Source organism: Syngnathus acus, chromosome 22 (assembly GCF_901709675.1).
Source record: "Syngnathus acus chromosome 22, fSynAcu1.2, whole genome shotgun sequence".
Lineage (NCBI taxonomy): Eukaryota > Metazoa > Chordata > Actinopteri > Syngnathiformes > Syngnathidae > Syngnathus > Syngnathus acus.
The window spans coordinates 6,338,096-6,353,076 of record NC_051106.1 but is presented as its reverse complement, the minus strand read 5'-3'; the positions used below and the strand labels follow the sequence as shown (position 1 = coordinate 6,353,076).

At 44.2% G+C, this 14,981-nt stretch overlaps 3 protein-coding genes across 4 annotated transcripts; 2 read left to right on the top strand and 1 right to left on the bottom strand.

Annotated features, from left to right (window-relative positions):
- Nucleotides 1–125: 125 nt before the first annotated feature.
- Nucleotides 126–4,245, top strand: selenon (selenoprotein N). Its single transcript, XM_037241860.1, has 12 exons — nucleotides 126–493; nucleotides 1,193–1,310; nucleotides 1,378–1,508; nucleotides 1,620–1,832; nucleotides 1,906–2,030; nucleotides 2,205–2,342; nucleotides 2,414–2,495; nucleotides 2,557–2,745; nucleotides 2,812–2,917; nucleotides 2,988–3,100; nucleotides 3,209–3,310; nucleotides 3,381–4,245. Exons 1-12 carry the CDS (start codon nucleotides 308–310, stop codon nucleotides 3,555–3,557), a joined length of 1,680 nt encoding a protein of 559 aa, XP_037097755.1. The 5' UTR covers nucleotides 126–307; the 3' UTR covers nucleotides 3,558–4,245.
- Nucleotides 4,246–4,573: 328 nt separating this feature from the next.
- On the bottom strand, nucleotides 4,574–10,860 carry si:ch211-15d5.11 (oxidation resistance protein 1). Of its 2 annotated transcripts, none has more exons than XM_037241858.1 (16): nucleotides 10,738–10,860; nucleotides 9,671–9,891; nucleotides 9,229–9,428; nucleotides 8,904–8,980; nucleotides 8,379–8,483; nucleotides 7,893–8,048; nucleotides 7,125–7,256; nucleotides 6,866–7,050; nucleotides 6,466–6,776; nucleotides 6,235–6,397; nucleotides 5,883–6,057; nucleotides 5,708–5,815; nucleotides 5,462–5,614; nucleotides 5,290–5,385; nucleotides 5,139–5,212; nucleotides 4,574–5,057 (listed from the first exon to the last, which is right to left on the bottom strand). In XM_037241858.1, exons 2-16 carry the CDS (start codon nucleotides 9,763–9,765, stop codon nucleotides 4,922–4,924), a joined length of 2,166 nt encoding a protein of 721 aa, XP_037097753.1. In that variant the 5' UTR covers nucleotides 9,766–9,891; nucleotides 10,738–10,860; the 3' UTR covers nucleotides 4,574–4,921. The 2 variants fall into 2 exon arrangements, with proteins under 2 accessions (XP_037097753.1, XP_037097754.1); XM_037241859.1 differs by having other exon boundaries at nucleotides 7,893–8,045.
- A 245-nt stretch (nucleotides 10,861–11,105) lies between these two features.
- mtfr1l (mitochondrial fission regulator 1-like) lies at nucleotides 11,106–14,518 on the top strand. Its single transcript, XM_037241862.1, has 8 exons — nucleotides 11,106–11,238; nucleotides 12,058–12,206; nucleotides 12,335–12,442; nucleotides 12,514–12,623; nucleotides 12,744–12,955; nucleotides 13,018–13,390; nucleotides 13,479–13,622; nucleotides 13,714–14,518. The coding sequence occupies exons 2-7, from the start codon at nucleotides 12,192–12,194 to the stop codon at nucleotides 13,594–13,596; spliced, it is 936 nt and encodes a 311-aa protein (XP_037097757.1). The 5' UTR covers nucleotides 11,106–11,238; nucleotides 12,058–12,191; the 3' UTR covers nucleotides 13,597–13,622; nucleotides 13,714–14,518.
- The last annotated feature ends 463 nt before the right edge of the window (nucleotides 14,519–14,981 follow it).

Here is a 14,981-nt window from a genome sequence, read left to right as displayed (position 1 = left end):
CACTGCGATTTCCATTTCCACAATTGTAGTTTCAAAATAAAAGTCTTTGAGAAGCATACAGTACGATATACCTTTACTTTGAAGAAACAAGCGTGCAACGTCTGGGATGTAGTGGGTTTCATTTGAAGTTTTTACACATTCGAGGCAAGATGTGCGGCTAATTTGCTAGCGGTTGTCTGGGAACTTCATCCCCCAGAAAGGACGTTCCTCTTCTGCGCGAAGAGAGCAGCACAGCCTCTAGAAGAAAGTCTGCGGTTGGACATTTCTTGCATGCTTTCCGACAGACATGCCTTTGTGTTAGGAGGTGATGGCGGCGGACGTGCATAAAAATACCCGCGAGGAGAAGCGTTATGACGGTCAGGAGGGACCACCGACTCGGGGCTCCGGCTGCTGGATCTCCGCACGGACGTCCACCCTGCTACTGGTTCTTGCCGTTCCTCTTCTGGCTTGGGGCGTCAAGTACTATCAAGAAGCCCACCTTCTAAAAAGACACGTGAGTTAAAGTCATAATCCAAAATATTAGGTTTAGACATTTACTGGAGCGATTAAAAACATGTAGTAAATATTAACAATGAAACCTCAAGCATTTGCACAGCCTGATTGATTTTTTTCTGATCACATCATGTGATGTTTGTTATAGTTGGATGCATACTGAACTATCAACAGACGTGCATTAAACTAAATTGCAGAAAAAAACAGTAAGATTGAAGTTGTTAAACTTGAGATTGATGGGTGGGCAAGCACTCCTAAAACACAATAAATGTAATTTTCAATATATCCAATAACAAAAAAGCAAAAAGCTCTTTGTGACCTAATACTTGCCCCTCAACCCATTTTGGCGCTTGCCCCCGAATAGTTTGGCATACCACGACACCACGTCTGCAGTGAGTCAAGCCCATTGTTTTTTTTAAAAAAAGCTGGGGTGTGTCTTTTAGTGATCCCATCTGGCAAAACTCAGTGTTTGGTCTGAAATTTGCTCCCCCCTCTTTGCCACCCCATTGTGCATCTTGGCAGTCAACATGTGTCTGAGACATGGCCTGACTGGATAGAGCTAATGCAAGGAATCTGTGGCCTCCGGGCAGATCTTTTCCATTCTTTCCACTTTCTGCCAAATGTATTGTTGTAGAAGTAACCCAGTTTTGAAATCAATCAAGTATGTCTAATGAATGTGAATCTCTCTGCTTCCCATTAGGAGGAGAGCGTGCGGACTTTGGGTGCCGAGGGGCTTTTTCTCTTCTCCTCTTTAGATGTCAACCATGACCTCTATCTCAGTCCTGAGGAGTTTAAACCCATTGTGGAGAAACTCACAGGTAGCGTAAACATAATATTTCTTTTACTTCAATCAATGACTTACCCTTTTTTCTTTTCTCACCACAGGGGTTACACCTCCAGGGGACATTGAAGATGAGGTCATTGAAGACCCAGACGGGGAGACTTTAATACTGGAGGCCAAAATGGAGCCTCTGCTCATGGACTCCATGACAAAAAGCAAAGATGGATTCCTTGGGGTAAGAGCAAAACCAGGAAAATGATCACAAAATGCAATGCCAGCAATATATGATATTAATTAAGTTATTTGTTGTAGAGGTTTTTTTTTCAAGTGTTGTTTGATATTTCAGGTCTCTCATAGCTGCCTGAGTGGTCTGCGCTCATGGAAGAGTCCAGCTGTGCCTTCCTCTTCCTTCTTCGCCAGCCAGTTCAAGGTCTTCCTCCCCCCAAAGAACAAGCAGGAGGTAGGAGACATCTGGTGGGTGATCCCCGGCGAGCTCAACATCTTCACTGGCTACCTGCCCAACAACCGCTACCACCCTCCCACGCCGAAGGGGAAAGAGGTATCGTTCAAAAATGGATTCTGTTCACTAAAAGTCCAAATGAAGGTGACATGTGCTCTTGCTCCCACCGCAGGTTTTCATTCACTCCCTGCTGACCATGTTTCACCCCCGACCCTTCATAAAATCTCGTTTTGCACCTCAAGGCACCCTCGCGTGCATCCGCGCCCGTAACGAATTTTATTACGACATCGTATTTAGGTGAGGAGAACCACACCATGATGTCATGTTTTGAAAAGTCAAACTCAAGTTCTATTTTAATTAATTATAGTAATTGAAGTGCAATTCTGAAATAGTCATTCATAATAATATGTAATTATGAAAGCGTGTGGGAGTGTTTTTTACAAAAACACCACTTCTCCAAATCCCAAACAGGATTCACGCCGAATTCCAGCTAAACGAAGTCCCCAACTTTCCTTTCTGGTTCACGCCGGGTCAATTCACAGGCAACGTGGTCCTCTCCAAAGACGCCTCGCACGTTCGCCACTTTCACCTCTACGTCCCCAGTGACAAGTAAAAGCCCCGCTTATGATGACATAACTCACCACGGCAAAGATGGAATTTGTCTTTCCCGTCTGTCGCAGGTCTCTAAATGTGGACATGGAGTGGCTTTATGGTGCAAGTGAGAGCAGCAACATGGAGGTGGACATCGGGTTCCTACCAAAGGTAAAGTTTCTCCGTGTCTATTTTCTATACAGCTATCTTTATGTCTCACCGTGTTCCACAGCTGGAGTTGCAGTCCACCGGGCCATCCATTCCCTCCATCATCACGGACAAGGAGGGCAACGTCATCGACAGCCGAGCTAGCGGCGCCGAGCCGATTCAGTTCGTCTTTGAGGATATCGACTGGAGCGCTGAAATTGACCGGAAAGAAGCCGCCCGTCGCCTCGACGTCACCCTATATCCGTTCAAGAAGGTAAAAGGTGAAGGTATTGTGGTGTTGCGCAACATGTTGCTTCATTGGTAGCATTGGACTGTACAGGTTTCCTACCTGCCTTTTTCGGAGGTCTTCCAGCGAGCCGAGGTAGAAAAAAAGTTGGTGCATTCTATTCTGCTTTGGGGAGCGCTGGACGACCAGTCCTGCTGAGGTGAGATGATCACGTTTAAATTTGACAAACGCATTAGATGTCCACAGAAACAATTTCAGGTCTTTTGTAGGTTCTGGGCGGACTCTCCGGGAAACTGTCCTGGAAAGTTCGCCCGTTCTGGCTTTGCTTAACCAAAGCTTTGTGAGCAGCTGGTCTCTAGTCAAAGAGTTGGAGAACATGCAGGTGAGAATTGCTTCAGGCGCTCCAGAGGAGAAACTATTTGTATATACAAAGGCAATTAAGAAGCTGTCATTTGTCTCCCACTTAAATATATCCGTTCCTCTGCTTCAGGCTGATGAGCGGAGCCCAGCGCTGAGCGAAAAGGCCCGCTTGCACCTCGACAAGTACACCTTCCCCGTGGAGATGATGGTCGCCCTGCCGAATGGAAGCGTTGTAAATAAAATCCAGACTTGAACGCAATCGCAGAATTAGTCACGTGAGACTTAAGTGCTCTCATTTCTAGGTCCATCACATCAATGCTAACTTTTTCCTGGACCAGACGTCCATGAAGCCTGAGGAGGGGGAGCAGGAGGGAACCACTTTCAGCTTCTCCGGGGAGTTTGAAGACCCCTCCACTTCCACTTACATCAGTTTCCTGAGGGAGGGGCTGGAGAGGGCTAAGGAGTACCTGGAAGAGTAGTGTGTGTGCGTAAGTGTGTGTGATATGAAAACATCTCCAGAATTTAAGTCAGAAAACACTGAGAGCTGCTATTTTTTTTTTTTTTTAGATTGCAAACGTCAACATTAAGATAACCCATTAAGATTATTGTGCAGTTTTGTGTTACATTTCTAGATGAATCTAAGTTTGACCATTTTGGGAGTAGTGTGGTTGAAGTGTAGCCTCCAGGCACCTTTCAGCAGTTTGTGACGGTGCTGCCTGAAAGCTCTTCAGGGGCTGGGCAGAACCTGATGATAGTTGCTGATGAAGCGTTTCGGAGGAAACACCACTTAACTCACTCCCTCTCCCGCCATGAGTTTGTGTCGGTCAGTCACGGTGGGAATATTTGGTAGCTTTTTCGGAGAGTCAGTGCAATGCAAAGTATCAAAATACACTAACAAGAACAGTTTGAGCATATTTGATGATGTTTATGAAGATGTGTTTTCTTGAAGTTACATTTTTTGTCTGTTTATCAGGTGCTTTTTTTAGTTTGCCAAAGGGGAGATACACAAAACCAAAGAACATTGTTATTATTTATAGCAGTTGACTCGCAGCTTTTTGCAAATCAATCCGACAAGCTGCCTAACCCCCAAAAAACCAATTTGGTTAAAGGCAAAGCGACACAGTTGATGTCCTCTCGACAGACCAAATTATTGATCTTATTTCCTGTGTTACTGATTTCAATTTGTCTCATTTTGTTTGACCCTGAACAGAAAACAATCTTGCTAATTCTCACAAATGAGAAGTTGGAATTTAACAGGAAAACACTGTGATTCTGTAACTTCAAGACTTTTTGTATAAAACAAAATAAAGTTTTTTTTTTTTAAACAAACATAAAATGTCATCTGTTAACTCTGCATGCACCTTAACTTACTCCAATTCTCCACCATTGTAAATGCAAAAACTATTTACCTTCCACTCACTTAAGTCATCATAATTAATTTTGTAAAAATCAGCATTCAAAATTAGCCTTGAATAAATAAAACTGCAACTAATGCTCTGCATTAATAATATCTTTATTTTATTCAGCCTACTGATGACATCCCGTCAAGAAGGGGGCATTAGCATACGCATGTTTATGAATATTATTCTCGTGTGTCTTTTCATTAACTAATGTGACTACAGGGCTGCGGCACAAAGATGCAGTGCTGTTCAAAAAATAAACAACCCATTCACAAAGTGCAAAGTCTCTTGACAGCGTTCCCTCGGGAATGAGTCATCCATTAAAACGTCCTTTCCGGCAGCTGGCGCTCTAAAGTCTTGCTGGTCCAAATCCGTTTGGACCATGTGAATAAATCCTGACCTGATCGCATTAAATGACAGCCGCGTTCAAAGTGTGTGACACCTCAGCCGAATGTCCACACCTCCAGCTCCATGACGCGGAAGTCGTCCGTTTCCGAGAGGCAACAATTATTAAAGGTGTAACAGGGGCTGCTGCGGCCCAGGTAGAGATTCTCGTCCAACCACAGACCAAAGTGACCACTATGAGGCAGAAAAGGAAAAACAAAATGGATGAAAATATATATTAGGTTCCCCGCCAAGATCCATTCCTGCAAATTTTACCTTCCTCCGCCAATGGCGAACGAGTCCAAGTCTCCTTTAATGAAAAAGGAATTCTCCCCGGTCCATCTGAAGCACTGCGGTAAATAAAGTGTGTACAATTACTCACAGTGCAAGTTTGCAATTAGCAACTTCGGCTCATAAAGCTAATGACCTTGAATCGAGGATGCAACATGAAGAGAAAAGTTTCTCCCGTGCCGTAAAAGGCATCGCTGAGCCTCAACGGGTGCGAGAGGAACGCCCCGAATACCTGTGGAAGGAAAAGAAAAGGTTCCGGCACATAAGCGGTAGTCGCAACGGTCTTCCGGGACGGCGTAAAGCGTCACCTCGTCCATGGTGTCTTTGATGACGACGAGAGCGGGTGAGTCTGCGGCGCTCATTTTGCGGTAGAGTGACTTGAGGCTGGCGCCGTGGCGAGACGTGCTGTACGCCAGCTGCCAGGCGTGGCCCACCGTTTTCGGGGGCAGCTCCTTGCACAGCTGGGAAAAGATGACAATAATATGTGGTGGGAGATAAAATATTGAGACAACCTAATTTGTAATAATAAAAGAAATGTGTCAAAGGTCACTGACCTCTCTAACATGCGAGGCTTCTAAAATCTGGCTGTTCTCCACAATGGCGTTAAGTCCTTCCGGTTCCCTGTCCATGAGCTTGTCCCCGTTGTCTTCCATCAACACCATCTGCAAAGGCAACACAACTCAATTCTACTTCCTCCATTTGTTGCGTCTGGAAAAACAAACCACTCACCTCCCAGTCATCTCCTGAACTGTGCTGCTTCGGTGACACTCCTTCCTCCTCTTCATCCTCCAGCAGTACAAACTCCTCTTCATTATGTTCCGCCTCCCCGTGCTCTTCTCCTCCGCCCTTGAGCAGACACAAGTCGGGTCGACGCCGCTTGAGAAAGGCGTGCAGCTCGTCGGAGCTAAGCGGGAGGACAGAAAGCGGCGATTCAGGACAGCTCGGGTTCACAAATAGGTTAGCAGCTGTGTCAACAAGTTGCCAAACAAGAGGTTGAATAGACAACCTGAGTGGCAACTCAGGTTTTTAACGCTCTCCGTCATTCCTCACGGTGAATCTTTGACAGGCGAGTTAGCCATACCTCTCGTGCGAAAGGGCGATCCAAGCTTCCCGTCTGGCAGCTGCCGTTTCAGTCATTCCAAATTGAAATCCTCCGGCCCTCTTTTTTGTTCCTGCCGACGACTGAACCCGCAGTCGGATAAACATAACACACCTGGGATTTTCTGATGAGGGCTTTGCAGGCACTGGAGATTTCAAAAGGGAATTTATTTAGACGACACGACTGCATTCAACAGCGCGGAGTGTTAAGTACCTGCAGTCTGACTCGACACAGAAGCGGATGGCGCCTCATCCGTCGTCTTCACGTGACTTGACACTTCGGGAGCGCCGCAGCAGAAGGTGGCGGCCACACCGAGGGCTCCTCCGGAAGCTTCTGACGACGTTTCCGATGGATTCTTATCAAGATGCTCCTCAGGTACTTTTTTGCTGTCTCTTTCTGCAGAGGCCTCCGCTTTGAGACTCAACGTGGAGAGATCTGCAGGTGCCGGAAGTGAAATCGACTCCTTCTTCTGATCCTGGCTTTTGGAATTTTTCAGTCTGTGGAAAAGTTTTTTCCCTTTTCTCCTAAAGAAAATCAGATTAGATGGATTTTTTCTAATCCTGTGATAATTTAATTCTGATAACGGCTACCAGATTAATTTGATTATTTTTACTTCTGCTGGGAGTAGTGAAAGTGAACATGTGAGATATCAGAGAAGAAGGAAACGGACGACAGCTGGTCCACAGAGCATGACAGGAGGTACTCCTCGCATCCGTGCTCTTTCACCAGTGGGTGCGTTTTGCACGGGTCGAAGAAGAGCTTATTCGTCGTCACCAGGAGGATTCCCGAAACCACACCCTGACGAAGCCAAGGTAGAAAATAGAGTCGTATATTTAAAAAAAATAATAATAATTCTCTGCATTTGGATTTACCTTGCGGTCAGTGATGTGGCGGCAGAATAATTTGAGATAAGGGGTGGCATCTGGACCTTCCCCCTGACAGCACTCGGGCGGAAGAGCCAAAAGGCAGAGCTGTCCGTCAGGCATCGGAACCGCCTCCACATCCTGTTGTTAATGACATGAAATGCCTGTTGACTGTACACACAGCATAGTTGCCCTCTTTTGTTCACTTGGATTGTGCTTCTACTGAGAAAACAATCATGTTACATGTTCTTTAAATAGAGAGCTAGCAAATGCTTGCGTGACTTTTATGCTATCCAAACAACATACTCTCATGGTTTTGCTGACATTGGGAACAGAGCAGAAAATGTTAAATTGACTACTGATAGCAAAAGAAAAAAAATACTTGACGGTAATTTAACAGATTAGATAAAAAGATAAAAATAAAGAAAAACCACCAGAAGTTGTTTTTGGCATAAATTATTCAGCCAACATATTTGCTAAAATAAGACCATGGACAAAAAATGTTTTGTGCATCCTCTGGAGCATGCAAGATGAAATATGAAAAAGAACAGATGACAAGGAACACCTTGATAAAAAATAAATAAAAAAATGCCTTGAAGAGATGAACTATTTTGAACAAATGATCATTAATAGACATTTTAAAAGGACCTTTAATCAACTTCCAATTATTAAGGGTGTCAAAGATGACTTCCATCCTCTCCTTATACAATATAAATACACTAAATAAATAAAATGAACTAAGAATTTGCCATCAAAAACCAAGATAATTTGAGTTACCAGTAGTTTGTCATATTCTGCTTCAGGCAAGGGCGACTGGGCAGTAGCAGCGAGTCGCTCTGCGAAATCAGGATCCATCCCCGGCGACGTCTTTTCCTCGCAACCGTCCGGCTCGGCCGTGGCGGTGCTCTTCTCTTCCTCGGCTTGCTGCTGCTGCTTCACAACGGAGGCCATGTTAAGAGTGACATAGCCCGGCAACTGTGAAGTACTTCCTCTTTCTGCCTGCATTGCCCCCTCCTTTCTGTGTTTGTATTAATAGCAAGAGCTCCACATGACACCATTTAAGACATTAAGGTCACCGTAAAGAACATATGTTTACAACATCAGGATTTATCAAGAGAGTTCAACTTTTTGATCATACGTCTTTATTAACAAAGTGCTTGACAAAAACGCTTTCGATATCCACCATGTGTACTGTTTTGCATGTCAACTCGAAAACAATAACAACAAGTGAGCTTGCGTCATGTGACGAGTGCTGACTCTTACCTCCATGCGGACAAGGGCGGCGGACAAAGGTGCTGATTGTGACCGAGGAGGAGGAGCTGTGTCACCGCTGCTGAAGCGGGATGAGATGTTGAACACTGACTCATCCTGTTGGGAGGATGATAAACAACTAAACCACCGGACACTAAATTAGGTACACTTAAATCGTTAGTTTGGGACATATCGGTTTTTTTTCCTATCAAAATCTAGAATTTTAAAGGCCCGACGCTGTTTTTAGAAGACACAACGACTCGTTTAATTATCCCCATTCAAGAGCTGAGCTAATGAATGTAATAAAAGACAAAAATACCTTTGAGTAAACTTGAGAAAATGCAGTCCTGCTGTTGTATTTGCTGTAGAGGCTCTGAAACACTTTCAGTCTACCCATGACGACCGAAACACTCATCTATGAACTGAACCTTGGACACGCTTCCTTTAATATACTACTTTATCACTTTCCCAGCCATAAACGTTTACATAATAGAGATGACATTTTCCAGTATTCCCTTTTTGAGCTATTGGACTGACCGTGCTGCTTTTGGCCTCATGTGACAACTGTTTGGTTTGCTCTTGCTTCACTGCCGTGTTGGAGTCCCATGAGGTCCCTGTGGGGACACCAAAAAGTCACACAAAAAACACATTCATTTGACATCACATGACAATAGAATGGAATCAAGTCGAACAGTGATTTTCAAAATGTGGTGTGAGTACTGGCTCACTCTAGTGGTACTTAAAATAATCACTGCACAAGTATTGCATTTTATTTGTTACATTTATCCTTTATTTAGACACAAATTTTAAAATTGATAATTAATTGTGACTTGCAAAAATGCTGTCTTCACATCCAGGGTACCTTGCAGGTAATACTGTCGTAGTATCGGGTTTCTAATGTGCGGGATGTGGTCTAGAGGTTGGCCAGCCGCAGTTTGGTATTGATGATGCTGGTGGCCGGCTGAAGGCTCCTGCAAGCTTCGGGCCTGAGGTTGGGTGTCCCAAGGCGGCTTGGCGAAATGCGGAGGCTGAGAGACCCCCGCGGGCAGCTTTGAGCCCAGCCTGAAGAAAGAATGGAAAGGATAATTCAATTGAATGCAGCTAATAGGGGGTTATTTGAAGTCAAGCAGCTAAAAACATTCTTGTTCAAAGCATAATCTGACACAACACATTCTTTGTCCCAGCCTTCTCCTCACATCAAGAAATGAATGAAAGGCTGTATTGTGGCAGGTTTAAACCTGAAAGGCAAAAGCGAGCCAAACGTGGCTCGCTTTTATTTCTATGCAGCACGCCGTAATCCTAACCTGCTCTTCACATTGCCAAAGTAGCTGGTCCGGGTCTTGTCCCTCTGCGGTTTGTGCTCCATGCCGATGTCTACCCTCCTCACAGACTGAGCCATCCTTTTTGTCTTTTTAGTCTGATGCTGGCTGCGGTCCCGCTGTAGAAGGAGGAGGGGGGCTCAACTGGCATCCTTCCTCCTCCTCCTATTCCCCATGACTGGCTTGGTTTTTTCGCTTTACAGCATCTGCAGTTCACAAGACAAGGCGGCAACATAACTGTGGTGCAGAAGGGGGGGTCAGGTTGCATACATGGATGAATTTTTGCAGACGCAGGAAAGTCATCTTAGTGGGCTAATGGAGCCAGCTTGCCAATTTAATTAGCATGTCCAAACAATTGGAAGGGCGAAACAAACTCCCGTCCTGTTGGACATTATTTTAATCCTGTTTCTTGGATGAGTTGTATCTCTTCTATTTCATTGCACCCTGTTGTAAAATAACAATGAAGCTATCCTGATTATGAAAATCATTAACTCTTTACAGCAAATACTGAATCTTTGGTCATCATATAGGAAGAAATGCCCTTCCACTAGAGGGCAGTAGGCACAATTAACCTGTATATCCACCTGTTGTCATTCATCAGTGTAAAGTTTTTCTGCATTCAAAATAGGTGCATTTGTTTAGTAATGTGCTGTGAGGTTTTCCCAATGCAAAATATGAGCAGTGGCCAATACAAAATGGGAAACACTGCTCTAAATGTCTGTTTTCAGACAACTACTTCTATGCTGCATGCAGACATACATTTAATTATTTAAATCATAGCACAGGAATGCATCATTCCAAAGGCCCGCAGCCTTTTTTTTCTTCTTTTTTTTATTGTGGGATTTGATTTGTTTGATCAGCTGAGAGTTTAAAAACACACACCCATGTAAATAATCAGCGTGCTTTCAGGAAGTGCTGACGAGTTTGCTCTAATCGCCGCAGGGGAAGTGCAAACTATACGCGGCGTTTGACAGGTAGCAATGGATCGGAAGCATAACAACACAGCAACTTCCCAAAGGATGAACCACGCAAAGACAAAGGCTGTCACATACCGGTCACTCGCGGAGGGATGCCGAAAGCCCCCGTCCTTAAGATGCGGTGTTATGATAACGTCGCATACAAGACAGTGCTGCAATCATGGTCCGCCCACTAGCTATTAAAACCAGTTTTCGCCCTTTAACTTCCTGCAAAAGCGGAAATTTGTTTGAGGGAACAATCTTACATGATCAGAGATGACATATAACCGACTCGCGACTTTCTCTACTACAGTGTTTAATACAGTGTGTAAGCTTCTCCTTTTAGCGGTTGCAAACATAACTTTGTACTTTCGAATTTAAATTGTTGTTAAATTTGGTTGAAGTTAAAAATAACCTTTGATTGAAAAGTGTTCGGCGCAACCGCTAGAGGCGCCATGATACAAAATCTTCTCAATTCCATCACCGGAATTTGAACACCGGCTTCCGCCAATGGACATCACAACAGTGAAAGACGAAAAGGAGAAACTTCGCCTCGGATATAATCTACCACTTCGAACCGCACAGTTTTCGTTTGCCGTAAGTTTCGATTGCGTGTTTTTAGTTTTTATCTGTGAATTCAAACGCAGCGCCTGGGAAATCGATGGTATACTTTAGGATTATCGTCTGCTACCGAAGCTAATAAACGGCCTATTGTATTTGATACCGTTAGCCGCCGGTGCTAATAATCCAATGACGCTGTCTGCACTCACGCACTTTGGCATCCTTCTACTTTTTAATCATCGAAAGAAAGAAATTGAAAACGTGCGTAAAGGGTGACATCACGATTTGAAGAAGATCTAGTGATCCCTCCCCCCCGATTGAATTAACCAGGTAAATTTGACGTCATAACAAAGTGGAAACGGTGATTTATTTTTTGTCCCCAATTTAAATGTGCTACCCGGTGTTACCCAAAAAGGTTAGTAATTGCCTATAGATGCCACAAGATAGTGGCAAAACACTGCATATGTTTAAAGGGAAACCCTTTAAGTCACTTCAACGTCCGTCCTTGACACCAAATTGCCACCAGGTGGCGCCATTAGAATACTCTCACTGTGCACAAAACAGCACAAGTCTTGATGAATGACAGGGAATTAATGGATTACAAAAGAAAATCTACCAAGCGTCAAATTTACAGATTCTGATACTATGCAAATAATTAAAGTTCCATTCGTCCCTTTCAAGGCAGCATTACTCTACTATACATTTCACATAATCCAGTTTAAATCAGTCTAATCACATCATATGCACCAATTGTGTTTATGTACAACGAAGCAAATCTGAGCCCAATTTAGTTGTTCATTCGTGCAAAGTTAGTTGATGATGTCTTCTGTCTCTCTGATTGTGTCTCCCCAACAGATGCTCCTGACTAATCTCCAATTTACATCCCGAGAGTTGTCAGATTAACGCAGCATCTGTTCATTGAACTGCTCAGTCTTGAGCCACTAAGAGCACCAAAGCATCGGTGCTCCTCATCAAGCCTAGCCGTCACCATGGAAACCCAAACAGTAAGACAGCACTGTTTTAGACGCCGCATCAATTAGCACTGCCGTTTTCACACTGCCATTTTTCGCCAGTGGAAACATCCTGGAGTCTAGATGTTCAGAGATGCAGTCTTTGCCTTTTTTTGTTGCAGGATGTTATTCCTATCTGGCAAAACAAGCCTCATGGATCCACTCGCAGTGTGGTGAGGAGAATAGGCTCCACTCTTCCACTCAAACCCCCACAAAGGGCATGTTTCCAGGTACTCCCCCCTCGTTTTTGAAACTCTCTTTATGTAATATAAGATGCATTAATTTAACTTGTGAACATCAGGAACTACCTGGTCTTCCCTCACTTCGCCCTATGGATGGCCCCATGGTTCCAACCCTGGCAGATATTGCCTGGATTGTTGCAGATGAAGAGGAGACATATGCCAGAGTGCGGTAAAGACAAATAGAGGAATTTATCTGATTTAAGAAAGTGGAACAATTTGAATCGGGTTCAATTTACTACACAAGTTAGAAGCTTACCTTGTGCGATTTTTCCCTTTTTTATTCTTCCAGGAGTGACAGTCGCCCTCTCAAACACGAATGGAGGCCCACGCCGCTCCTGGTGCTACACAGGAACTCGTCGGTGCCCAACTTCCGACGGGAGGGCAAGCGGATGGAGGGCCTGAGGAAACCTGGGGTGACTGCGCTCAACCGCACCACCGCCCTGCAGGATGAGTTGAGCAAACTTCGAGCGCAGATTGCAAAGATTGTGGCCGAGGACACTGGTAAATCAATTATAGTTAAAGCCCAAAAAAAAAAAGACGTTTGATTATATAATTAATTCCAGGATCCAACCCATTGACTCCTGACCTGCTCTCACCTGACGACACCACCATGAGCTTTTCCATGGCGCCCTTCGAGACTGCCCCCTACCAGCCGGCGGCCACGGTAGCCGCCTCTTTCGTCATTAGCGATGTCACAGAGGAAGACGAGGAGGAGGAAGACGACGAAAAGGATATGGTGTCGGTGGTGTCGGAGCTGGTCCCCGATCCCCTGCCGCCGGTTTCCATGACGGCGTCGGCCACCTTTGACCTGGACAGGCCCAGCATGGACTACCGCGAGGCGGAGGAGGACACGGTGTCGTTGTCCAAGTCCACCAGCTTTGCAGACGTGATGGACATCCTGAAGGACATGAACCGTATGAAGATGAGCAAAGACAGGTACAAACTTTTTGAACTATTACTTCACACATCTACTACCATGCATGTCTGCCCCCTTTACATTTTTCTTTTTTTAAATCAACGTCAGATTTAACAGAGGTTGCACGTCCCTGAGAGAGGAGGACTCGGCTTCTCTGATCTCTGAAGCACTAAGGAAAAAATTCGTCCTGAAGGAAGAAGACAGCGTTGCCGGCAAGCCCATTTAGTTGACCCTGGCTTGCCGCTGCTCCATGTAAGTCGCAATGCGTTTTTATCCACATGATATTATGACGCTAGTGTGGTCCTACGTCTTGAACTGTTTTTATCTCCCTGCTTGTTTTCAGGCCTTCTCCCGTGAACTGTCATGGTTTGCAGCCTCGCTCCTCAGACCTCAATGCAGTAGCTGCCTGCTGCCAGTTAGTTAGCAAATCTCTTCTAGTCCAATTTTTGCTCAAGGTTTCAGAACAATAACTCAGACTGTTTCAACTGAGGAGTGACCAGTGACCCAATAAGGAGCACTTTTTAGCCATCCAAAAGGACGGTTTTTAATTGGGATGTTTTTTTTTTTCCACTTTCTATATATCCTACTTGAATAGGTTTGCGAGTACAATTTAAAGTCAGTGTATACGTTGAGCTTAAATTGCTCAAACAGGAGGGCGGGAGGACCTATATGTGTTTTCTCATAACTTTGTACAGGAGATGAGTGGTGATTATAAATATTCCTGGTGACGCCTTACTACTTAGTCTGTTGCCTGTTCAGATGCCTGATTTTATTCACCCACCCACCCCCGATTGTGCCACAACTTCATTTTTATCAGCCCATTCCTTATTGCCGAACCATTTTTGTTAACATTTGTTTAGTGTGCTATTTTTTCCCCCCTTCACCAAATTACCTAAAAATATGTTGGAATGACCCCACCACAAAAAGGCTTGCTGTTATGCCACTTTTATTTCACCTTGCATTCTTTTCCCTTCTATCACTATTAAATGAAGACATTTCATAGTCACCTGACAAGTTCAATTATACCTCGGTTTCTCACCATTGAGCCTCTTTGTTGGGTTGAACGCAATTCTACATTGCTAGAATATGCGTGTTGTTTTTTTATGTATTGATTTGTAAATAAAAATGGGCAAATGTTTTGAAACTAATATCGCTTGGTCTTTCATGTCTAAGGGTCAAACTTCAAAATGTCAGCCAAATACGTCTGAACCTATTGTCCTGGTGCAGTTTGAAATGTTACCACAAGAGGGCAGATGAGCTCATCTAAACGTCTGAAAAATGGATTAGCTCCATTAAGGTAATTAATCACCCTACTCAAACATTATCATACACTCTGGCCCATTCCCTCCTTTTTTTTCCTTTTTTTTTTCAAAATGAAGCTGCTCCTAAGTTAGCCACAGTCTATTTTCTGAGAGAGTCTTTGGCCTAGTTCAGTTCACCTCCACCTTGAACAGCCATCTGAATGTAGGTCTTGAGAAATGTCTGGGGGGATCCATAAATGAGACTGACTTTCATAATTAGTCTCTGTTAAATATAGAGCTGTTTAACATTTCTTTTTTGCTACTTTTTTGTCATGACTGCTATATCTATACAATCGTTTATTTTCCTCCG